Source organism: Rana temporaria, chromosome 1, assembly GCF_905171775.1.
Source record: "Rana temporaria chromosome 1, aRanTem1.1, whole genome shotgun sequence".
NCBI lineage: Eukaryota > Metazoa > Chordata > Amphibia > Anura > Ranidae > Rana > Rana temporaria.
The window spans coordinates 414,782,440-414,808,171 of NC_053489.1; the positions used below are offsets into that span (position 1 = coordinate 414,782,440).

General features: G+C 45.1%; 1 protein-coding gene across 3 annotated transcripts in view; it reads right to left on the reverse strand.

Moving 5' to 3' along the window:
• The window catches only part of CENPC (centromere protein C), a 230,583-nt gene that overhangs the window by 112,999 nt on the left and 91,852 nt on the right, over positions 1-25,732 (reverse strand). For all 3 annotated transcript variants that reach the window (XM_040324693.1, XM_040324684.1, XM_040324677.1), the window contains exons 15-17: positions 25,419-25,494; positions 8,378-8,494; positions 2,356-2,521 (exon numbers count right to left, since the gene is read on the reverse strand). In XM_040324693.1, the coding sequence (XP_040180627.1) occupies positions 2,356-2,521; positions 8,378-8,494; positions 25,419-25,494 (359 nt within the window). The remainder of the gene's footprint in view (positions 1-2,355; positions 2,522-8,377; positions 8,495-25,418; positions 25,495-25,732) is intronic.

The window sequence follows — 25,732 nt, forward strand, 5'->3', positions numbered from 1 at the left end:
TTTTTCTTATTTATGTTACCTTTTATTTTTTACACTGTTAGACCCCTTTCACACGGGGCGGATCATTAATGATCCGATCCGTATGCTCAGCGGGGATCGCTCCGTTGATCCATGCTGAGCCGGCGGATGACAGGGCGGTCCCCGCACACTGTGCAGCGCCCCCCCCCCCCCGTCTTTTCTCCGCTCTCCCGTTTGGGGAGGAATGAATGAACACGGACCGTGTGTCCGTGTTCATCCGATCCGATGACGGAAGGAAAGATAGGGTTTTCTTCCTTCTGCAGAATCAGATCATTGCGGAGGCGGACGAAATCGGGTGTCAGCGGATGTTTATCCGCTGACATCTGCGATCTCATAGGGACCAATGTATGTCCATTTTTCATCCGCAAACGGATGGATGAAAAAGCGGACATAAGGTCCGCACATGTGAAAGGGGCCTTAAACTGTTATATAAATATAATTGTGTCACTTTTATTCTTATTTCAAGAAATGTAAACATTCCTTGTAATAGAAAAAAAGCATTATGGGACCTCTTAGATGTGAGATATGGGGTCAAAAAGAAATTTTTTAAGTCATTTAAAAAAAAAAATTCCTTTAAGAACTATGGGTGGAAGTGACGTTTTGACATTGCTTCCGCCCTGCAGTGATATGAAGATGGGTGGGGGCCATCTTCCCCTCACTTGTCTCCATGCCAAGCCAGGGATAGGATGCAATAGCGTCCACCGCTGCCCACGGCTCCAGTAAGCGGCAGAGGGCACCGGAGAGGGGTGGGAGGGAGCCCTCTACGGCCGCCAAGTGATCTTGTGGCGAATCCGCCGCAGAGACCACTCATCTTGAAACGGACCACTCCTTTGAAGAAGAGGATATCTGGGTTATGGTAGCAAGCTGCTGCCATAACAACGGTATTCCTCTTCAAAGTACCAATGTAAAACAACGGCAGGTGGTCCAGAAGTGGTTACATTATATACTGCTCAAACATGCGTTCCTGCAGAGTCTGGGGCCCCCCTGGAAGATGACACTAGGCAGAGACAGAGAAATTCAAATTTATGTGCCAATACTTCTTCACTATCCAATTGGCAAGCCAGGGGAGAAGAGGTGACTTCAGCTTCCTTTTTTCCTGTAGTCACCTATTAGATGAAAGAGTGTTATTTATTAAAGCACTATTGGAGAAATCGTTCTATCTAAAGAGCGTGTGTGATATTGGAGCTGGCGTTCCTGATTACAGAGGATCTTCCTATGTTTAAAACAAGGCTTGATTAGACCCAGGTGTGCCTTTTCCTGAGGTGAGCGACCAATTCACTTAAAGGTGGTGGTGGTGACTACATTTTGTATTCAAGCACATCTTGGATTTTCACTTTTCAGTGAGAGGGATTTTTTGCCCACTTTCTTTGAACTTTTTATTTTCATTTTTTTGGATTTGTTTATGCTCATGGAATCATGAATGCACTTGTATGGACTTATATAATACACTTTTATAGATTCACATGTGGAATTTTCTGGTTGTTTAGATTTTTGAACTTTCTCTTTACATTTTTTATTTGATCACTTTTATTTCTATTACAAGAAACGTAAACATCCCTTGCAATAGGAATAGGGCATGACATGGCCTTTTCACAGTAAGATCTGGGGTCTAAAAGTCCCCAGATATCGCCTCTAGGCTAAAAAGCCCAAGATATAAATAAGTCCCACCTGTAAAAACAATCAAGCGGCTGCAGAGCCTCTATGATTGTTTTTACTGTGCAGGGAATCGCCGGCAGAAAACAAAATTATATCTGAATGATGCCTGCAGGCATCATTCAGATATCTTCATTGAAAGCCCAGGACGTCATATGACGGTCTGTGGTATGGAAGTGGTTAAATGTGTCAGACTTTTGCTGGGCACAAGTTCCAGTTGCTATTGTAGAGCCATTATTACCATGCATTGCTCAATGCATTCAGTTAAAATGACCCATTGGAATGCTGTACCAAAGAAGGAACAAGTACAATTCTTTTAACACAGCAGACTACAAAACATGTCCATTGGCAAGTTGCATTGGGGTGCAATTCAAAACACTTCTGTGTAGGCTCAGGTTCTAATTAAAGTGGAAGAAAAGCCTAATTATTCCTAAAAACATTCCTTCGCCCCTTCTTACCAATCCTTCATACCGTGTGTAAAAAAGAAGATCTGTGTACTTGCCTCGTTTTAATCAGGCCCTGTCCAGTCATGTGATCCAGCACCTCCAGCTCCCCCGTGGCAGTGAGCGGCTGCTGCAGGGGAGGGGTAGATGTGCCGACAATTTTAGGCCCGTTCCGCCCCGCCCCCCCCCCCCCCTCGCCCCACCACCACCAGTGAACAAATAGAGTAGAGCAGTCACTTACATTAAACACCTCACATGCAACATTCTTTTTCCTTTTATTATTCTTTTTGCCGTCAGATATTTTTACAGTTTTCTTTTTGAAACTTTTAGGATCATTTTCAAAATCTCTATCATCATGAATGACAAATTCATCTTCATCCGTCACTGGAAGGTCAGAGATATCAATCCTGTCACAATAAAAAAAAAAAAAAAAAAGACAAATGAAGAACAGAGACATTTTTCTGTTACTATGCAAGCACACAAAAAGATGTTAACTTTTACAGTGGGGCAAAAAAGTATTTAGTCAGACATCAATTGTGCAAGTTCTCCCACTTTGCCCCAGATCGAGGGAGATTATCAGTGGTCTTATACGTCTTCCATTTTTAAATTATTGCTACCACAGATTTCTTCACACCAGTGTGGAGTGTGACCGTTTGAGGTTGTGGACAGGTGTCGTTTATACTGATAACTTCAAACAGGTGCCATTAATACAGGTAATGAGTGGAGGACAGAGGAGCCTCTTAACCACTTCAGCCCCAGACCATATTGCTGGTCAATGACCGGGCCACTTTTTGCGATTCGGCACTGCGTCGCTTCAACTGACAAATGCGCGGTCGTGCGACGTGGCTCCCAAACAAAATTTGTGTCCTTTTTTTCCCACAAATAGAGCTTTCTTTTGGTGGTATTTGATCACCTGTGCGGTTTTTCGTTTTTGCGCTATAAACAAAAATAGAGCGACAATTTTGAAAAAAAAAATTTTTTTACTTTTTGCTGTAATAAATATCCCCCAAAAAAAATTATATATATATATATATATATAAATAAAAAAAAATAATTTCCTCAGTGTAGGCCGATACTTATTCTACATATTTTACGTTAAAAAAAAAAATTGCGATAAGCGTTTATTGATTGGTTTGCGCAAAAAATATAGTGTTTAAAAGATAGGGGATAGTTTTATGGCATTTTTATTAAATATTTGATTTTTCTAGTAATGGCGGCGATCAGCGAATTTTTATCGGTACTGCGACATTATGGCGGACACTTCGGACACTTTTGACACATTTTTGGGACCATTGGCTTTTTTATAGCGATCAGTGCTATAAAAATGCATTGATTACTATAAAAATGCCAGTGGCAGGGAAGGGGTTAACACTAGGGGGCGAGAAAGGGGTTAATTATGTTCCCTGGGTGTGTTCTAACTGAAGGGGGGTGGGACTGACATGGGGAAATGACAGATCGCTGTTCATACAATGTATGAACAGACGATAAGTAATTTCTCCCCCGACAGGCCTGGGAGCTGTGTGTTTACAACGAGCAATCGTGGGGGGCCCAGCGGTGATCACGCGCGTCGGCATCAGGGGCGAGCGGGGGGCGTGCGCACCTATTGGCTGAACTGCGAGATGACGTTTAGTTACGTTAGCTCACGCAGCCGAGCCGACCTGCCGCTGTATAACTACGGAGGCTGGTCGGCAAGAAGAAGATACAGGTCTGTGAGAGCCAGAAATCTTGCTTGTTTGTAGGAACCAAATACTTATTTTCCACCATAATTTGCAAATAAAAATCTTTTCAAATCAGACAATGTGATTGTCTGGATTTGTTTCCACATTTTGTCTCTCATAGTTGAGGTATACCCATGATGACAATTACAGGCCCTATCTTTTTAAGTGGGAGAACTTGCACAATTGGTGGCTGACTAAATACTTTTTTGCCCTACTGTATATATATATATATATATATAAAAAATGGAGGAGGTTCAGACACTGTTTCTGCCTACTGAGGATTGGGCACTAGCAAACAAAACAATTGTAGGTCACCCCAGGATATTCCCTCCTCTACACAACATGCCTCAGTTTGTACAAGCTGCACTGAGAGCATGAATCATAGGAGTGTGACCTGCATCCCTCATCAGGCTCCAAGAAAAATATTTTTACAAAGATCCTTTCTCGTTCTACGTTGGAGGGACACAGGAATTCAAATAATGTCGGAACGGGGGCAAATTTAACAGGACGTGCGTACCGCTTTCTCCGCCGCGATCCTGCCAAGTATCCTCGAGGTGACCTACCACAGACACGTTCATCGGAAACGGCACTAGCGGATCACCACAACCCTGAGGCAACCACTGAATGAGGTAACCCCCACATCCCGTTGGCTAAAAAGCTTAAGGAAGCAGTTTCGTTCCCAGACCTGGCAGCCCAAGATGGCACCCGGTCTCAGCGCTCAGCAAAAGCAAAGTACAAGGAGGCCGTGCAGATCCTCTCTGAAGGCCCCTCATGAGTCATTCTCTGCTAAGGATGACACATCCAATGCACACTGATGCAGATGAAACGGTGCCCCTGGAGGATCCGACTGGCATGCTTGCAGACTGGGATAAAAGTAAGTGCACATACTTCCTCCCATACGAAGCCACTACAATCCCCAGGGGAAGGCCCAGAACAAACGCTTAGAGACATAATGGTGGCGGATACAGGCACCACATCTATCACTGTCTTAACGGCTGAGATAAAAGGGGTGAAAGCAGAAGTCTCCTTCATAAGGCAGGACATGCAAAAACAAAGGGAGAGGGTCGGGTTAGCTCAGTGGACAACTATATGGAGCCATTGATGCGGGAGGTGAAGCAAAATGTAACGTTGACTGCTCACCATGCAGCGTGTCTTGACGACTTGGAGAACAGGATGAGACGCAATAACGTGAGGCCAATTGGTATACCAGAAAGAGCAGAGGGAAAAAACCCAGTTACTTTTGTGGAATCCTGGTTGCTCACAGTATTTGGGGAAATAATTCTTTACCCCAATGTTCTCTGTGGAGAGGGCGCACAGAGTGCCCATGCGCCCAGTGTTGCCAACCGTCCGTAGATTTACGGACAACCTATTCATTTAACCCCCTTTTCGGGGGTGTTCGTTACGGGCATCGGGTGCGAGCCGACCATGCGCCTTCCCGGAGCCAGCCGGGCTCGGGAAAGCTTGTATGCGCTCGCCCGGGCGGTGAATGTGCAGCAACGTAATGTCGCCCCGCCCCCCGACGCCAAAGACGATCGAGAGATGGGAGGGACACTATGGCGGCCCCTGGTGGGTGGCTCATGCAGTGCACTTGCCATAGGCAGAGGAGCCGAGCAGGGGTGAGGAGGGAGGAAGGAGGGAGGATAAAACTGTGGGCTGTGGGGGGATATCAAAGTGAAAGGAGGACATCGCTGGGAGCCTGGAGGGACGGTGAAGCCATGGCATGCAGGGGAGGGACAGAGACGGATGTACTCTGTCCAGACTCCACCATCATATTACTTCTCCACATCAGTATGCTGTGTCCTCCTCCTGTGTGCCTTTCAGCTCTCCACAGGTCAGGGCAGCATTGTGCTGCCCTGACCTGTGGAGAGGTGAAAGGGTCACAGGGGGAGGACACAGCATACCGATGATGTGGAGAAGTAATATGATGGTGGACAGAGGAGGAGGCTACTGTGAGGGGGTGAGAGGACACTATTATATTCGCTGCTCTGTCCACCTCCCGCAGTATGTCCGCAGCCTCTGTCTCCCTCCCGCAGTATGTCCGCAGCCTCTGTCCACCTCCCGCAATATGTCCGCAGCCTCTGACCATCTCTGGTCTTTTATCATGTCTGCAATCTCTGAGGGGGATCCTAGAAAGGAGTCAAGAGTGGGAGCGCCGCCAGGATGGGGGTTACGGGAAGAGACAGACATGTGTGGACTGTGAAGAGGAGACTATACAATAAAACCAGAGCGGACTGACTGAGCCCTGCACGGTGCACCTGAGAGGAGGTCAGTGACAGCGCCGCCAAGCCAGTCTGAGGGGGGGGGGGTCACTGATCTAAGGAGGGAAGTGAATACAACATTGTAAGGGGGCACTGATATAAAGGTTTCCTCTTATATTAGTAACCCCCCCTTACCTTAGTGCCTTTACTCTGTGGAAGGTGGTCTCTATTCACCAGAGCTCTCCTCCACAACAGAGCCCCCCCTTACATCATGATCTGCAGTGTTTCCCTTTACATAAGAGTTTCCTTGCACTGTAAGGGGGCAATATGCAGACTCTGATGTAAGAGGGAACTCTGTGCTGGCTGGGTTATAGTAACCTAACCTTCATGTTAAGAACTGGGGTATGTAAACTTTTGATTAGGGCCATTTGGCTAGTTTGTGTTGCCATTAGGATTAAAAAATAGTAAACACAGTTGATTGATAATAAATGACTTCAACCAAACACCAACCATGAGTGAAATAAAAGTTTTTGTATTATCTTTCATATTCTCGGGAAAATGGCAAAGAAATTATAAATTCTGCCAAAGTATGTAAACTTATAAATTTGTGTGTGTGTATATATATATATATATATATATATATATATATATATATATATATACATATACATACATACATACATACATGCATACACACACACACATATATATATATTACACATATATACACACACACACACACACACACACACACACACACACACACACACACACACACGGTATGAAACCTGTAATTTGTTCTGTCTGGAGATTTGTCAGTCTGCCTCCTGAGCCTCAACAGGGGCTGGGGAGCGAAAACAGTCCTTTACATCTGTACTGACCCATTCACTCCTGAAGAAGTAAAACATTTTCTCAGTTTAACATTGCCTATCTGTAGCAATGGACTCGGGCAAGTTCACATTGAGCCTGCCAGGAAGCCGGCACTGCACACTGCCAATCAGTGGCAGCATGTGTATGTGCAGATGCCGGTCAGGAAATGCCTCACTGCCTATGACTGGCGTGTGACAGTTTCCGGACGGGCTCGACCGGAATGTGCCCAAGCCCATTAATACCGGATACCATTTACTGCAATCTGAAAATAAATTGGTGACCAATGAGTGTCATATTGCAGGAAGTGGCCAAGTCACTGAGGGTAGACAACACACTAGAGATTGGAGTTTCACATGGTACTTTGGCAGGCAGGAGCAACAACTGGGCAATGCTTCATCTACACTAAATTTCAGGAACAAGAGAACAGAGCATGCAACACGCCACACAGTGGATGACGTCAGTCCTGTAGCATTAACTTGTTCTGCGATAGATCCTGTGGTAGTAGAGGTATTTTGAAAGGCACCCAGTAATGAAAACAAGGTTCCTTCCAGTGCTGAGCCCAAACAGCAAACTCAACTTCAGTCTTCAGAGACAAGTCAAGAACTGAGGCAATGGCATGGCTCTGGGCTGGAAAGCACTCCAAAGCTAACTTTTGCCAATAAACTCAGGTCTGGAACAGTCATAATGGAAGAGCCCAGTGCTAGAAGGTCATATTCCAGACTGACCCCACGCATCCCATCAAGCATGGCAATCAGGATAGCTGACATATAGCAGCAAATCAAGCAGAAGTGTAGCAAGGTATCTTGATTGAAGTAAATGAAAGAAGAGTAAAAAAAAATAAGGGGAAAAAGAAGCTACCAAAATTTTGGATACTTTTTTCAGCAGAGTGGAAAAAAAATAAAAAGCTTTCCATCCTCCTGAGACACTAGCAAAAAACTGAGAAATGCTGGGTAGAGGAGGGGTTATCCTAGACTGGCCTACAATTTTTGTTTCCCCAATGTCTAATTCTCATTTAGGGAGCAAAATATATATATATATATATATATATATATATATATATATATATATATATATGACAGAGAGAGAGAGAGAGAGAGAGACACAGACAGACAGAGAGAGACAGAGAGAGAGACAGAGAGAGAGACAGAGAGAGAGAGACAGAGAGAGAGACAGAGAGAGAGACAGAGAGAGAGACATCCATCATCTTTAGACACTAGCACAAAACTGAGGCTTGGATGACTTATGTCTTGACCAGCATTCCTGTCTTATTTTGGCAAGTGTACTTTCACTTGAAGGTGGCAGCATTAGTAGTCTTGTGTATAAAGTCCTCTGTGATGCTTCCTGTGATGTACAATTAAATAAAAATGCATCCTTTTGCCCATTGTAAAATATAACAAATCTCATTTACAAAAAAAAAATGGTAAATTGTTAAGCCCCCAAAGAATTAAGAGAAAAATAAATAAATCTTCACACATACCTTGTTATTGAAGGCCTAATATTTGCAAATCTGACAAGATGAGATGCAAAAGTATTCTCATTGTTACACAATGAATCTTTTGTTTTATTTTTTATGTCATCTTTCAAGGCATTTTCTCTGTGAATAAAATCACATAAATATCATTACTTATAAATGGACAATACTTAAAGAAAACAGTCATGTTAGGAAACCTACAACATGCACACTTTAACCTTCTGCCTACTGGGAACCTCCTGCCCTGGGCAAGTGTCAGCTTTTTAGCGCTGTGGCACTTTGAATGACAATTGCGCGGTCATGCAACACTGTTTCGAAACAACATTTTTAGCATGTTTTTTTTCCCACACACTTATTTAAATACCACCGTTTTTTTTTTTTTGCTAAATTAACGAAAAAGAACATTTTGCAAAACAAGAAAAAAAAAAACTTTCGTCGTTTATTATAAAAATGTTGCAAATAGGCGATTTTTCTCTCTCATTGATCTGCACTGATGGGCACCGACAGCCTGCAATCATGAGGTGGCACTGATGGGTGACACGGATGAGGAGGCACTGTTGGGCAGCACTAATGGGCACATATTGGCATCACTGGTGGGATTGCACTGATAATCAGGACACGGATAATCCGTGCCCCAATTAGCAGTATAGATGTACCTTTTGGAGAAGCCGGATATCAGCTCGCTTCTCCTCATCAGAACCATTGGATAATCCAATGCTTGCAACTTCTTGTTCCAGGCTGACAAGATGGCCCCCTGCAATTGTCTTGTATGGAACTGCGCATAAGGTACTGCCTCGAAAGTTGCCCCCAGCTTCCCCATCAGACGCATGCAGATGCGGACCGATGGTCTCTCCTTGCCTAGCACCGAGAAAATTAGTTCTCGTATGGAGGAGATCTTTGCTTGGGGCAAAAACACCTTCTGGAGGTGGGTATCGAGGAACATGCCGAGATACTCCAATCTCTTTGTTGGCTCCAAGGCTGATTTGTCCCTGTTTATGACCCAACCGAAGGACTCCAGGTACTGAAGCGCGAGACACACACCCTGATTCAAACCTGGGGCTGAATGATCTACTAATAATAGATCGTCCAGGTAAGACAAAATGGCAATCCCCTGGGCCCTTAGGTTGGCTAACAAGGGTGCCAGAATCTTCGTGAAGACCCGAGGAGTCGTGGCCAACCCAAAGGGAGAGCCACGAACTGAAAGTGGCGTGGGCCTATCGCAAATCGCAGAAACCTGTGATGCCCTGGAAAAATAGGGACATGAAGGTATGCGTCCTTTATGTCTATGGACGCTAAAATGTCTTCTGCAGCTACTGAGCGAATTTACTCCATTCGAAATGATCGAACTCTTAGATACTGGTTTAGGCCCTTTAGATCTAAGATTGGCCTGACATCGCCATTCGGCTTTGGAACAATGAAGAGGTTCGAGTAGAACCCTAGTCCCTGTTCCTGAGCTGGCACCTCGACAATCACTCCCTGGAGCAAGAGTCGATCCAGGGCCATCAAGAGAGACCTTCTTTTTCCAGGGTCCCCTGGTAAATTTGAAACCAGAAAGCAAGGAGGGGGAAACCCCAGAAACTACAGCTGGTAACCCCGCAAGATGGTTGAGCGGACCCATTCATCGGATACCTCCCTCTGCCAAGCAGGCGCAAAACTTTGGAGCCTTCCCCCCACCCGAGATCATCAGGCTGATCCCCTAAAAATTCTCCTTCTGAGGAAAAATTCATAGGGCCCAAAGACTGGCCCCGGGGAGAGGGGGATCTAGCCCGCTTCCTATTAGACAAGGAAGCAGCAATTAAGGCTGTAAGCCTTTGCTCCAGCCCCCCAAGGGTAGAAGCCAACACCTTTTCTGTGACATAGACAGGGGGGGGGGGAAGTGTTGGGCTAGCTACCGCACTCCGATGGCTCGCCTGTGGCAGCAATATCTGGCATCTCAGGGGAGAACTGTAGAGGTATGACCAAGGTCCTCTAAACCAGATGGGGAACCCCCTTGGTTTCTTAGCAGCTTTTGCATTCTTTGCAGTCCCCGTCCCCTTAGGCGCCATACTGCTCCAGGTACTAAGAGGTTAAGGTATGCCTAACAGGCCTGGTCCCCCATGGGGTTTAGTTTGTCAGCCTAATCTAGCTGAAGAAAAACGGCTGCATCCGTCTGAGCCACTGTCCTGTCACTGCTCCTTGAGCTCCAATAGACCTGTGGACCTCCCAGAGTTCTGTGTCCCAGCCGACTGCTGGGTTTGCTCAGCCCTTATGTGAACTACCGCGTCACCACGCTGGGGAGAGGACGTCCGGCCGCCCGCCCACCCCTTCCTCCCCCTCTAGCAGCCATGCCTCCTGAACGTATAAATCGAGAGCCACGTACACGTGCACGCTACGTCCAAGATGGAGACAGCAGAGGGAGGACAGCGTTCAGGGCGAGGAGCAGCTGGAGCGGTCCCGTGGCGCCAAAACGAACCTCTGCATTAGTTACACGGATGTCAGGTACATACAGCAGGGTAATACAAACATAAAATACTGATTACCAATATGCCACCCTGAAAGCTGGGACCCGGCCAGGGGAATAAACGTATGGGTAGATACAGAGACCATCCTGTCTAAAAGACATAGTGGACACATTCGCCTAATGCATGGAAGCAAATTAACAGGCTAACTCATACAACCCCAATAAAGGAAGCCTTACCTTTGAACCAAGTTCCATAAGTACCTCCTTAGCTTACCTTTCCATGCCACAGGGTATTGCAAAAAGCAAGAGGCCCAGCCTTCACCCCTCACCGTGGGTTTTGACCTTCAGGACCGGGGTCCTGTGAATAGGAGCACCACTCCCCTGGACCTATATAGCACCCTGGCAGCAGAAAACATTTGGTCCTTAGAAGGCACAAAGCTCTGGAACCCAAGGTCCAGCCCTCCGAGGAGAGGCATTATAGGCCAAACCTCGTTCTTCACACCGAGGCCCGGGTACCGTCCACTTTGGCTATGAGGCACCTAGGACGGATCCGGTTCCTAGCCTGCCTAGGCCCCAAGGACCCTTACAGCATGACTATCCAAACGTGACCAACACCTAAGACACTGGCGAAAAAACTGAGGTACTTCCTGTAGGGGAGGGGGTTATATAGGGAGGGGACTTCCTGTTTGAGAGTGCCAGTGTCCATCACCTGAAGGTAGACTATATAACCCACTTAGTAATTATTGAACCAGCTCTGTGTCCCGTGATGTACGATAGAGAAAGACCAATTTTTCAGCACCTGCTTGACAGGTGCATATCATTGCAATTTTTTAAAGCAAGGCCAATTCTTGCTTTCATCAAGATTATCTCAATAGGGTTATGATGGGAAGGCGCCACGTACACCCAAAGACCAATTTTAACGCACCCGTTACTTATATCCAAAGTGACACCAGAATGGATCCAAAAAAATATATAATCTTGTTCCCAGTGCACTACATTGTGACCTCATCATACACACTGGCTCCCCAGCAAAATAAAGGCAGCTTGCAGGAAAGGTTTTTTTTTTTTTTTTTGGCTTTATATAATTAAATTCTTGCTGCAGCAGATCTGCCACTTTACAGGTAGACCAAGTGGACCACCCAGGCACTATATTGGAAGGAATTTTTCCTTTTTAGGCTTTCACTTTAAATATCAACAAGTCACTGCTCATTTAAAGCGGGAGTTCACCGATAAATGCTGTTTTTTTTCTCTTTTACCCTTAGATGGATGCTCATTTAGTCTAGGGGAATCGGCTAGTTGTTTTAAAATCCGAGCATTACTTACCGTTGTAGAGGGCGATCTTCTCCGCCACTTCCGGGTATGGGTCTTCGGGAGTGGGCGTTCCTTCTTGATTGACAGTCTTCCGAAAGGCTTCCGGCAGTCGCATCCATCGCGTCACGAGTAGCCGAAAGAATCCGAACGTCGGTGCAGCTCTATACTGCGCCTGCGCACCGACGTTCGGCTACTTTCGGAAAACCGTGACGCGATGGATGCGACCGTCGGAAGCCTGTCAATCAAGAAGGAACGCCCAGTCCCGAAGACCCATACCCGGAAGTGGCGGAGAAGATCGCCCTCTACAACGGTAAGTACTGCTCGGATTTTAAAACCACTAGCCGATTCCCCTAGACTAAATGAGCATCAGACTAAGGGTAAAAACAGGATTTTACCGGTGAACCTCCGCTTTAAAAATAATTTTTTTTTACAAACTTTTTTTTGATACATGTCCCCCAGGGCAGGACCCAGACCCCTATAACTATTGTATGCCCAATTACTTGCATTTAAGCCTTTTGATTTTTGACGTTTGGGGCCCATTGGCTTTGATGGGGTTTGTTATTTGGGTCTGTACTTTTACGTTGTTTGGAAGTTATGGTGCGAACTGAACAAGGGTCCATTCGGCCCATCCCTACCCCTGACAACCTCAGGTGGCACCACAGTTGAGAAAGGCTGTTCGACCCCTCACCTCTCAGTCTTATAGTGTCAAACAATGGTTTTAGCCATGCCTAAAATATTAAGCTTTTAATACTCAAATGTAAAAACATGCACTCAATAAAAACACAGACAAAATATTCATAGACTATTGAATATAAGCCTGTACCCTCAGATGATAGGACACTGGAAAAACTTTTGAGGATACACTACTTGGGTGTCGCCCCCCCCCCCCCCATAACTTTACCCGCTCTTTTTGTGTCCCCATTTTTGTAGCAAGCAATGCATAGTAACAGCGGAATAGAAGGGAGGATCTCCTGTATCCTGTACTGTTCTCTAAGGTATGGAATTTAAAAGTAAACCAAAACTCCTTTTATTGTAATCCTACAGTACAAGAGAGGGGCCGAGTATTCACAGACCCAGGGACAACACCAAGCAATGAATAAGGAGGGTGAGCAACTAATAGGCAACAGAACTGTGCCAATAGACCCAAAGACAACAGGAATTAACAGATCCAACTTCAGAGTGCTGCTTCAAGAACCTTGCGGTCAAAGGCTGTATCTGCAGAAAATTAGATGTCAACCTGGTAGAACAAAAGATAAGGTGGTGACCTTACAAAGCTGGGCTACAAAGGCTTGATGTTTAAATGCCCAGGAAACTCCCACCTACCAGAACACTTAGGAGTGATGGAGGAGCTTTTCCTTCTAGAGTGTAAGCTCTTGAGGAGTTGTCTTATCCATCTAGTGATGGTCGAATTTGAAGAAAAATGTTCTGGATGAGTTTGAGGGTAGAAAAAAAGGGATTTTTAATACAGCTTACCTGTAAAATCCTTTTCTTGGAGTACATCACGGGACACAGAGCGGCATATTCATTACTATATGGGTTATATGGAGTACCTTCAGGTGATGGACACTGGCAATCTCAAACAGGAAATGCCCCTCCCTATATAACCCCCTCCCATAGGAGGAGTACCTCAGTTTTGTAGCAAGCAGTATGCCTCCCAAAATGGTCCCCAAAAAGAGGGGTGGGAGCTCTGTGTCCCGTGATGTACTCCAAGAAAAGGATTTTACAGGTAAGCTGTATTAAAAATCCCTTTTTCTTTATCGTACATCACGGGACACAGAGCGGCATATTCATTACTATATGGGATGTCCCAAAGCAATGCTCACAATGAGGGGAGGGAGAACATCTCCAAGACAAAAGGATTTAATTTAGAGAAATACTCAAATCATAATAAATCCAACTTAGTTGAGAAAAATAATCTTAAATTTTAAATTTAACTCAAAAAAGAGGAGCCCCCCGGAATCCGAGGGTCTCAAACTGCAGCCTGCAGCACTGCCTGCCCAAAGGCTGTATCAGACTTCCTTCTTACGTCCAACTGGTAGAATTTTGTAAACGTGTGGACAGAAGACCATGTTGCCGCCTTGCAAACTTGAGCCATAGAGATCTGGTGGTGTGCTGCCCAGGAGGCGCCCATGGCCCTAGTAGAATGAGCCTTTAATGATACTGGAGGAGGCAACCCTTTCAAGCCGTAGGCCTGAGTGATTAATTGCTTAATCCACCTAGAAATGGTGGACTTTGCAGCTGCCTGCCCCTTCTTGGGCCCATCCGGTAATATGAACAGCACATCTGTTTTCCGGATCTTCTTTGTAGCTTTAAGATAGGCCTTCATGGCCCTGACGATATCCAAGGTATGCAGCAACCCTTCCTTTCTGGAAGTAGGTTTAGGGAAGAAGGATGGTAATACCAAATCCTGGTTTAAATGAAAACTGGATACAACCTTCGGTAGGAAGGAAGGATGAGGGCGGAGAACGACCCTGTCCTTATGAAAAATAAGTTATGGTTCCTTACAGGATAAGGCCGCCAGTTCCGATACTCTTCTTGCGGAAACTATGGCGACCAAAAATACTAACTTCCTTGTCAGTAAAACCAAAGGAATTTCAGCCAACGGCTCAAACGGTTGTTTCTGTAAACTTGACAGAACAAGGTTTAAATCCCACGGGCAAAGCGGGGATTTAACTGGAGGTTTAATACGTAAGACCCCTTGAAGGAAGGTCTTAACCAGCGAGTGGGTGGCCAGCGGCCGCTGAAACCACACTGACAGAGCAGAAATCTGTCCTTTGATTGTGCTTAATGCCAATCCTTTATCCACTCCTAGCTGGAGAAAACTTAATACTCTATCGATGGTAAATTTGCGAGAAAGCCCTCGCTTGGACTCACACCAGCCTACATAGGCCTTCCAGACCCTGTAATAAATCACCCTAGAGACCGGTTTCCTGGCTCCGATTAGGGTAGAGATTACTTTCTGAGACAGACCTCTACCCCTGAGAATCAGGGATTCAGCTTCCAGGCCGTCAAATTTAGATGCCGCAAGGCAGGGTGGAGGATCGGACCTTGCGATAGAAGGTCTGGCCGTAGAGGAAGAGTCCAAGGGTCTCCCACTACCATCCTTAAGATTAGTGAGTACCATGCCCTTCTGGGCCATGCTGGAGCTACCAGGATGACTGGTATGTGCTCCACCCGGATCCTGCGCAGCAGGCGGGGTAGTAACTGGAGCGGGGGAAACGCATAAAGAAGTTTGAACTGATGCCAAGGGCAAACCAACGCATCGGTTCCGCAGGCCATCGGATCCCTTGAGCGGGACATGAACCTGTCTAGCTTCTTGTTGAGTCTCGATGCCATGATATCCACGTCCGGCACTCCCCATCTTTGGCAGAGTGCTTGAAAGATTTGTGGATGCAGAGACCATTCCCCCGGCAATAGAGTCTGGCGGCTTAAGAAGTCCGCCTGAAAGTTGTCCACTCCTGGAATGAATATTGCCGATATGCAGGGCACATGAGCCTCTGCCCATAGGAGAATCAAGCTCACCTCTCTCTGAGCGGCTTGACTCCTGGTTCCCCCTTGGTGATTTATGTATGCCACGGCCGTGGCATTGTCTGATTGAATTCTCACCGGGAACCCCTGCAATTTTGACGTCCAAGCCCTGAGGGCTAGTCGAGCAGCTCTGAGCTCCAAGATGTTGATGGGCAACTGCTTCTCTGGCGTTGCCCAAGTACCTTGGCGAGTGCAACCATCCAAAATTGCTCCCCAGCCCGTCAGGCTGGCGTCTGTGGTCACTATCTTCCAAGCCACTGGGCTGAAAGACTTCCCCTTCAGTAGATTCTGAGGGTCTAACCACCAACACAGACTTTGTCGGACTCTTGATGAGAGCGGCAACGGGATATCCAAGGCCTGTGGCCTTCTGCTCCATGCTGACAGGATGGCTGCCTGCAGGATGCGAGTGTGGCTCTGGGCGTATGGTACCGCCTCGAATGTGGCCACCATCTTGCCTAGTAACCTCATACATAGGCGAATAGTCGGTTCCTTCTTGCTTAGAACCAGTAGGATTAATTCCTTGATGGCTTTGACCTTCCTCAGAGGTAGAAACACTCTTTGTTGTTCTGTGTCTAATCTCATGCCGAGATATTCCAACTGCCTTGTGGGCAGGAAAGCTGACTTTTCTCGATTTAGGACCCAGCCGAACTTCTCGAGGTATTGGACCGTGAGGGCCACTGCTCGCTCCAAGCCGGGAGACGAGTGATCTATGACTAGGAGGTCGTCCAGGTATGCTAGGATCGTGACCCCTTGGATCCTTAGTTTGGCTAGGATTGGAGCTAGGACCTTCGTGAACACCCGGGGGGCCGTAGCCAACCCGAAGGGAAGCGCCACGAATTGGAAGTGACGCGAAGCCACCATGAAGCGTAGATATTTTTGATGTGGCTGATAAATTGGAAGATGAAGGTAGGCATCCTTTATGTCTATGGACGCCATGAAGTCGTCCTTTTGGAGTGTGGTAGCTGCTGACCGCACGGATTCCATCCGAAATGAGCGGATCTTTAGGTATGTATTTACCATCTTTAGGTCCAAAATTGGCCTGACATCTCCATTGGACTTCGGGATGATGAATAGGTTGGAGTAGAAACCTAGCCCCTGTTCCAGGACTGGTACCTCTACTATTACTTCCTGGGAAAGTAGATGATTTAATGCCGACATTAATGCGGCTCCTTTCTCCGGATCGTTTGGAATCCTCGACTCCTGGAAATGAAGAGGAGGAAACCTTAGGAAATCTAATTTGTAGCCCGTGGCCACGGAAGACCGTACCCACTCGTCGGGAATGCTGGCTTCCCAAACCTCTGAAAAGAGTCGCAGCCTTCCCCCCACCTTCGTGGGTGGGGGCGCCCCTTCATAAGGTCGGCTTGGGGGCTGGTTTTGCTGGTTTGCGAACCCACTGCTTTCTGCCTCTAGCAGCCTGTCCTTGTGATTTGCTGTTGAAGCCGAAGTTTGCTTTCGCAGGAGGCCGTCGATACTGTTTGGCATTAGAGGGCCCCTGCCCAGGGGAGTACTGTCGTTTAAACGCAGGCCCCTGAAACTTCCTCTTAGTTGGCAAGAGAGTACTTTTGCCATTTGAAATGGTTTGAATGTATTTATCTAGGTCTTCTCCGAAGAGTCGTCCTCCATGGAAGGGGAACCCTACCAAGAGCTTCTTGCATGGGGGCTCGGCCTCCCAGCTTTTTAACCATAAGAGTCTTCTCATATGGATAAGGGATAACGATAAACGTGACGCTTGCTGGATAGAATCCTTAATTGCGTCTACTGTAAAACATATGGCCCTAGGGACATCCGAAAATTCTTCTGCCTGCTGGGCAGGAATAAGTTTAAGCATCTGCTTAACTTGATCCGATAATGCTTGAGCAACCCCAATCGCAGCCACAGCTGGCTGTACTACTGCCCCTGCAGTAGTGAAGGAGTTCTTAAGTAGTGCTTCCAAGCGTTTATCAACTGGATCCTTGAATACCTGTATGTTTTCTACAGGGCATGTTAATGATTTGTTAATACATGAGATGGCTGCGTCCACTGCAGGAGTAGCCCATTTCTTGGAAAATTTATCTTCCATAGGATATAGGGCAGAGAATCTTTTAGGTGGTAAGAAGATTTTATCTGGCTTGTTCCAATCTTGGAACAAAACTCCCTCTAGTAGAGGGTGGATCGGAAATACTGCATTGCTTTGAGGCGCCCTCAGTGAGCCCAAAGCTGAAACCGTAGATACCTGGAGATCTGGTACTGGCAAGTTGAATGCATTATGGACCAAGTCCGTTAAGGCTTGAATCCACCATCTCTCCCCTTGGGAGACTGCTCCAGACTCCTCTGTATCCGGATCTTCGATCCCTGAACCTACTTGGTCCTTGTCCAAGAGGTCGTCCAATTCCCCTGAGGAAAGGACCTCCTCTTCTGAGGGTCCGCGCTCGGGCGACGGAGATCTAATCCGTTTACTGCCCCGCATAGCTGTGGCTATCATTTTTCCCATTCTTTTCTCCATCTCTCTTAAAGAGGTGAGTAATACCTCGTCCGTGACCATCTTAGGGTTGGACTGACCCACGCCAGCTCCAGCCCCAGATCCCGATGGCCCCAAGGCTCCCTGTGGGGAAAGCAGCGGCATAACTTTGTCCGAGACCTCAGACTCTCTGGGGGAATCCCCACCTCTTGTACCCTCTGACCCGGATGCCATGGTACAATACCGAGGTACACCTGCTACCTATTGGTATTTGGAACTATAAAAGTTAATAGCCCAAACACCTGTTTGGGGGATAAAAAATGCTTCCTCTCCCCTAGATGACTTTTCTTTTTTTTTTTTCGTTTTTGTTTCAAATCCAGGAAAGAAAAAACATTCTGTCCCCCTGAGTAGTATTGCAAAGAAAAACTATGAGATGGAAAAGAAACAGCCTATTTCTAGGCTTGAAAAACAGTCTTCTGAGGACTGCAATATCCTTTCTGGCCACTGTGTGTCCTCGGCGCCCCGTGCTGCCGCTCTGGTCTTTCCTCCCCAGTTCCAAAGTATTGTATGGAACAAACAAGGAAGGGCCGCCCCTTCCTTAAGCCACTGACCCGCCCTTCCCCCCCAGCAATCTCAAACAGGAAATGCCCCTCCCGACAGGGGGGGGGGGGGGTTTGGGAGGAAGGGACCTCTCTGCTCCAGCAAACTGCAGCCTGCAGCCTGGAACCACGAGGAGGTCAGCGTTTTGCCTGCTTTGGCTCTGAGGAGGAAGACTGAATGGAGCATCGCCTGGAGGCTTGCAGGTAAGCACAGCTCTCTGACACACACATATACTTTTATATCACACAGGCCCCACTCAATGCTTTTCCAACACTACAAGGGAGGTCACATCTTATGGGGAATAATACATATAGAGCCATCCTATCTTTATGATATGTGACTAGTTTGCCAGATGCAGTGCATAACTTTAGGCATGTCCCCTGTGACCCCCCAGAAAAAACCTGCTAAGAACCAAGTTCCGCAAGTTTTCCCCTCACTTACCTGCTCCATGCCGCAGGACTTTGCCAAGCAAGAGGCCCAATCTTCCCCCATCTCCGTGGGGATGTCTAGACCTTCAGGCCCTGGGTTCCTATGAAGGATCCACTGTCCTGGGCCCATATAGCACCCTGGCAACAGAAAACATTAGGCACCCAAAGGTTTTCTAAGTTCTGGGCCCAGGGTCCAGCTCTCTAAAAAGAAAAGCATTATGGGCTATACCCCAAGGGTTTGGGGTCCGGTTACTGACCACTTTAGCGCTGAGGCTTTTTTGGACAGAACCGGTAGCTCACCTAATCCCAAGGATGCGGAGGCAAGCTAAACCATGACTAACACCTAAGACACTGGCGTAAAAACTGAGGTACTCCTCCTATGGGAGGGGGTTATATAGGGAGGGGCATTTCCTGTTTGAGATTGCCAGTGTCAACACCTGAAGGTACTCCATATAACCCATATAGTAATGAATATGCCGCTCTGTGTCCCGTGATGTACGATAAAGAAAACAGCGAGTCCATCTTCCTGATAAAAACCATAGCTTTGACATAATGATGGCTCTGACCATATCCAGGCAGTGAAGAGCAATTTCTATTGGGTTCCTTCAGATTAGGGCACAAAGATGGCCTTAGGCATAAGACTACCTTGTCTTTGCGAAGAATGAGGAATGTCACCTTACAAGAGAGGGTCTCTAGCTCAGAGACATGTCTAGCAGACGTGATGGCAACTAAGAAATCTACTTTGCAGGAGAGATTGTTTTAGGGGATAACCCTGATGGGTTCAAGTGTGGTTTCTGCAGGGCAGAGAGAACAAGATTAAAAGAGACCCGATATATAAAATACACCGTGGATAAAGGGTTTGACAAGTTAGAGTGGTACCAGAGTTTTTTGGAAAAGAATGGACAAGGCTGAAACCCGTCTTTTCAGAGTGTTCAGAACCAAGTCCTGATTGCAGAAGAGCCATAATGTGAGGCACGGAGTATCGGAAGATAAAGTTATATCATTGACACTACACTGGCATTATGTTTATTTCACTCACTACGTATTCACAGCAAAGCCAATGTCATTGAGTTGACTTCTCATATGACACACTCATTCATTTATTTTTGTCTATTTTCTCACAACATAGGTCTGCACAACATGCAGTAACTGAATTTTTATGTATTTATACGTTTACATTTCATAGTTGAACTTCCTTTGCGGTTTTGGTTTATTATTATAAATGCATACCGATGCACTCAGTCGATGATTTGTTACAAGTATCATTGCCCCTAATTTATATGCATATTGTACTAGTAGGTCATATTACTTTTTTTTCACGGTCTTATATAAAGACCACACTTTTCACTTAGTATACAGTAAGATATAATATATTTACACACATTTATATACACCAATTGCTTCACATCAATATGTTATACACGTATTTGGTCCTTATTATATATTTGTTCACTCTTTAACAGCTCTTCACAAGCTACGGGTTAATGGTTTAAAGCATGTCTATACACAGAAGGTTTCAATTAGTGTTCAATTTATTTTATTGAATGATTCACTATTGGTCATTGTTGATCACATGCCTTTTGTATGATACTATATATTTTAAGTGCATTTTTATATATGCTAGCTATGACTAAGCACCAGCCGCAGGTATCCCTTATTTTGCTGCGACTTGTAGCGTTTTAAAATTTTTACTAATAAAGGCAACTGAAAAGTTTTTTTTTCTAGAGGGCGGCTGTCCAAATACTCTTCCTATTTTTAACCCCTTAACGCCCGCCGCACGACTATATACGTCCGCAAAATGGCACGGACAGGCAGATGGGCGTATATATACGTCCCTGCCTTCTAGCGGGTGGGGGGTCCGATCGGGACCCCCGTCGCTGCGTGCGGCTGGCAGATTCCCTCGGGGAGCGATCCGGGACGACGGCGCGGCTATTCGTTTATAGCCGCTCCGTCGCGATCGCTCCCCGGAGCTGAAGAACGGGGAGAGCCGTATGTAAACACGGCTTCCCTGTGCTTCACTGTGACGGCGTATCAATCGAGTGATCCTTTTTATAAGGGAGACTCGATCGATGACGTCAGTCCTACAGCCACACCCCCCTACAGTTGTAAACACACACTTAGTGAACTCCAACTCCTACAGAGCCCCCTGTGGTTAACTCCCAAACTGCAACTGTCATTTTCACAATAAACAATGCAATTTAAATGCATTTTTTGCTGTGAAAATGACAATGGTCCCAAAAATGTGTCAAAATTGTCCGAAGTGTCCGCCATAATGCCGCAGTCACGAAAAAAATCGCTGATCGCCGCCAATAGTAGTAAAAAAAAAAAAAAAAAAATGTATAAAAATGCAATAAAACTATCCCCTATTTTGTAAACGCTATAAATTTTGCGCACACCAATCGATAAACGCTTATTGCGATTTTTTTTACCAAAAATAGGTAGAAGAATACGTATCGGCCTAAACTGAGGAAATTTTTTTTTTTATATATATATATATATATATATATATATATATATATATATATATATATATATATATATATATATATGTTTTTGGGGGATATTTATTATAGCAAAAAGTAAAAAATATTGCATTTTTTTCAAAATTGTCGCTCTATTTTTGTTTATAGCGCAAAAAATAAAAACTGCAGAGGTGATCAAATACCACCAAAAGAAAGCTCTATTTGTGGGGGAAAAAGGACGCCAATTTTGTTTGGTAGCCACGTCGCACGACCACGCAATTGTCTGTTAAAGCGACGCAGTGCCGAATCGCAAAACCTGGCCTGGGCATTTAGCTGCAAAATGGTCCGGGGCTTAAGTGGTTAAGCAAGGAGTATCCTCTGGGATTAAAGTGCCTGTGTTTACACCATGCAAAGGAAGATTTCTAGGTACGATAATAGATCTTTGTGAAGTGTTTTCTCGCTAGTTAAAGTCCTTTTAAGACATGCCATTAAAGCTAGAAAATGAGACAAGATGAAGCCCTTCTGGGTCTGATGGCAGTCTCCTTGGAGGCCAGGTCTAGGACCGAAACAACTAATCGATTAATCACCCGTAATATAATGGGGTTTAAAAAAAAAAAAACAGCCCTTTATAGTACAAAAAGAGAAAATCGCTACTGTAAATATTACTTTCACTGTCCCACAGTACAAAATGAACCCCTTACAGTAGCGATTATTTGCTCTTTTTGTACTATTTTTTTTTTTTAACCCCATTATGTTACTAAACGTCTCTTTTTTGGTGCTTTTTGCAGAAACACACTACAGTTCATTTACATGGTTTCCTATGGGACACATTCTCATTCATGATTTTTTCAGCTGCTGCGTATTTGGAAAGGGTCAAGGACTTTTTTTAAATGCAAAACTATGTTATTTCGTTTTTTTGGTTCAATATACTTCAATTGAGAAGCTGCAGAAAAACATGTAATGTGTTTTTGCAGCAATTTGTGTTTTTTAATCTGCCAAACAAATTGGCCAAACAATATGTAAAAATGCAAATCGCCGCAAAATCACCTTTTTGTTTTTTAAGGTTATTAACCGATTATTCGATAAATCGAAACAATAATCGGCCAACTAATCGATTATGAAAATAATCGTTCGTTGCATCCCTAGCCAGGTCAATTGCCCAGTTTCACTGCAGACCTTTACAACACAACATACTGTCATTGTAGGACAAGACAGTCCAGTCCCTGAAAAGACCGATTAGCTTGGCACTGAGGGCCAGATTGTTCCTGGCTTGGTGTCTCTGAAATCTGGATTTTGAATCAAGAAGATCTTCGTAGCGAACCACCTAAAAAACTTTGAGTCAATATGGCTATAATTGCAGAACTGGATCATTCTGCTGGAGTGTCATCCAATCTGAATTCGATACAAAAATCCCATGGCAGTGGTGTACACCAACAAGGAACTCTTGCTGTGACTAAAAGGGTACATTTGGTCATAGGCAAAACTTCAAGTTCCACTGTTTATATCTCAGGCATAGACGACTTGCAGGCAGACTTCCTCACATGGCAATATTGAGGCTTGGGGGAGTGGTAGAGCACTGGTGTCACAGGTGGGGGTTGCCAAATGTGGACCTCCTGGCTTCTAGGTTCAACAAAAAACTGTATGGGTTTCTCTTTAGGTACAGGAATCTTCTAGCAGAAGCTGTGGCTTCTATGGTGGCTCATTGGGATCAGTATAACCTGATTAATGCCTTTCCGCCCTTGAAACTTCCTTGTCTGCTTTACAGGACAGATGGAGGAAATCCTCATTGCTCCAGATTGACTTAGGAGGATGTGGTACTCTGACCTAGTAAAACGACTGGCGGACATTTCATTTGCTTTACCAGGTTGCCCCGGATCTTCAGTCTCAAGGACAAATTTACTATCCTGCTTCACAGTCACAGTTTTTAAAAGCAGGGCTGTTGAAGCCCAGGTCTTGATGGACAGGGTTATCTCAGAATAGGGAACTTGGAAAAAAGCTTGGAAGTCTACTTTTCGCCAGGTCTATCATTGGACATGGAAGGCATACTTTAACTGGGTGCAAGTCTCAAGGATTCAACCCTAGAAGTTTCTCCATGGGACGAATCCTGTTATTTATACAGCTGTATTTGAACAAGATTTTAGCACTCACCACTATCAAAAAGGACAGATTTCTGCTCTATCTTGTTTTAGAGACCATCTGCCTCTCATCCCTAGAGACCTTTGTACAGGGAGTCCCCCTCCTGTTCATTTCTCTGTGACTCCCTGGATCTGAATTATTTTTCCTCTGCACTTCAGAAACAGCCATTTGAACCCATTTCTCTCTCCCTCTGTTCTCCCTCACAAGGTAGTATAATTCTTGCAAGTCATTACCTCTATAAGGCCACAGTCAGCACTTGCAGCCTTATCCTGCAACAACGCCTTCCTGGTTTTGCATAGGGACAAGGTAGTGTCTGCCTTTCATCTCAACCACAATTAAAGCCGTCCCTCTGTTTGACACCCAATTTACCAAAAATACATTTCCATTCTTTATCTGGATGTTGTTCAAGCTCAGCCATTGCTTTTTTCATCATCAGTACAGTCCCCATCTATAGGTGCCTCAAACAAACCATTATCCGAGCATCACGGTCCAAGGATCGGGTTCAACCCATTCCTCTGAAGGAGCCCTCAACTAGATCTTTGAGTGCTTCTTGGGCTTTTCAACATTAAAGCAATGGTTTCCCAGATTTGCAAGGCTACCCTTGGTCCTCTGTTCACATGTTTTTTAAAGGGGTTGTAAAGGTTCGTCTTTTATTTTCTAAATAGGTTCCTAGTGTTTTTTTTCTTTGTTCGAATCGCTCACTTCCTGTTTCTCCTCAGTAAGCTTTCCACCATCATCTGAGTGGTGGAAAGTCATTTAGAACAGCTTACTGAACACCTTACTGAGGAGGAACAGGAAATTCAGAGAAAGAAAACAAAGAAAAAAAACATTTAGAAGGGAAATTTAAGGAAAAGGTAAGTGAACCAACAATGCACTAGCTTAAAGGAACCTATTTAGAAAATAAAAAACGAACCTTTACAATCCCTTTAAATTCTACCTAGTGGATGTTGAGGCCACATCTGATGCCAGCTTCAGGCTCAAGGACCTTCAGGTGGCTATTTGAGTGGAAGGTGGTTTGTTTTGTTTGCTGCCTAATCCTCAATCCGACTACTATTGGACAACCCGAAGGTCAATTAATGCCCCTCAATGTACCCCTGTAAAATCCCTCACATGGTGTTCATTGAGGGACACCGTTCCCATCACTCTGTGTTCTCAGTACTGCTTGCTACAAAACTGGCAGTTTTGCTGGCAGTAAGTTTGGGTCATCCTGGTCATGTCCACAGTTTTTTATTTTTTTGTTTTCCAGGGTCTTTTGCTCCTGTAGGCGACAGTATAACTCGAAAGATAAATTACTTTTCTCGTCTTTTAATGGACTCAAGTAAATGATTTTATGCCGAGTATACAAATATTATTTCTGAGACCCAACAGTATGTCCTAGAGATGAAAACAAAATTACTTTAAAACATGACTAAGTATAACCAAAGCAGGAGGATGACAGGTCCGTGTCTGCTCTGCTAATTCAGAGCGGACATGGACACAGTCCGCTGTCCTCTATGGGCCGTCGGATGGAAACAGACCACATGTCCAAATGTCACTCGAACCACCGGATGGATGGAGAATGGATCCCCATCCGTCTGTTTTTAGTGTACAGGATCAGATCAGATGTCAGCGGACACAGATTTGCTGACATTTGCAGCTCCATCGAGAACAATGAATAGTCTGACCAGTGTTAAAGGGGTCTCAACATCAAAAAAAAAAAACTTACACGGCTTGGGACTGCACAGTTGATTGCTCAGAGACTGTCTTGGTAGGTTCAATCTCCACCTCCACCTGGTGTGAAACTAGCAGAAATGCACAGAAAAAGAAATTAAATAACTTAAAATATTTCATTAATAAATCTTAAAAGTGGTTCTAAAGGCTGAAGGCATTTTATCTTTGTGTGTAATTTTTTTTTTTTTATTGTTAAAGAGGAACTGCAGTCTGCAGTTTACATAATTTGTAATAAAAACATCTTTGCCATTCTGAAGCTTCCTTCCAACCACTTTGCATATTTTATATATACTGTGATTCTGTACTTGC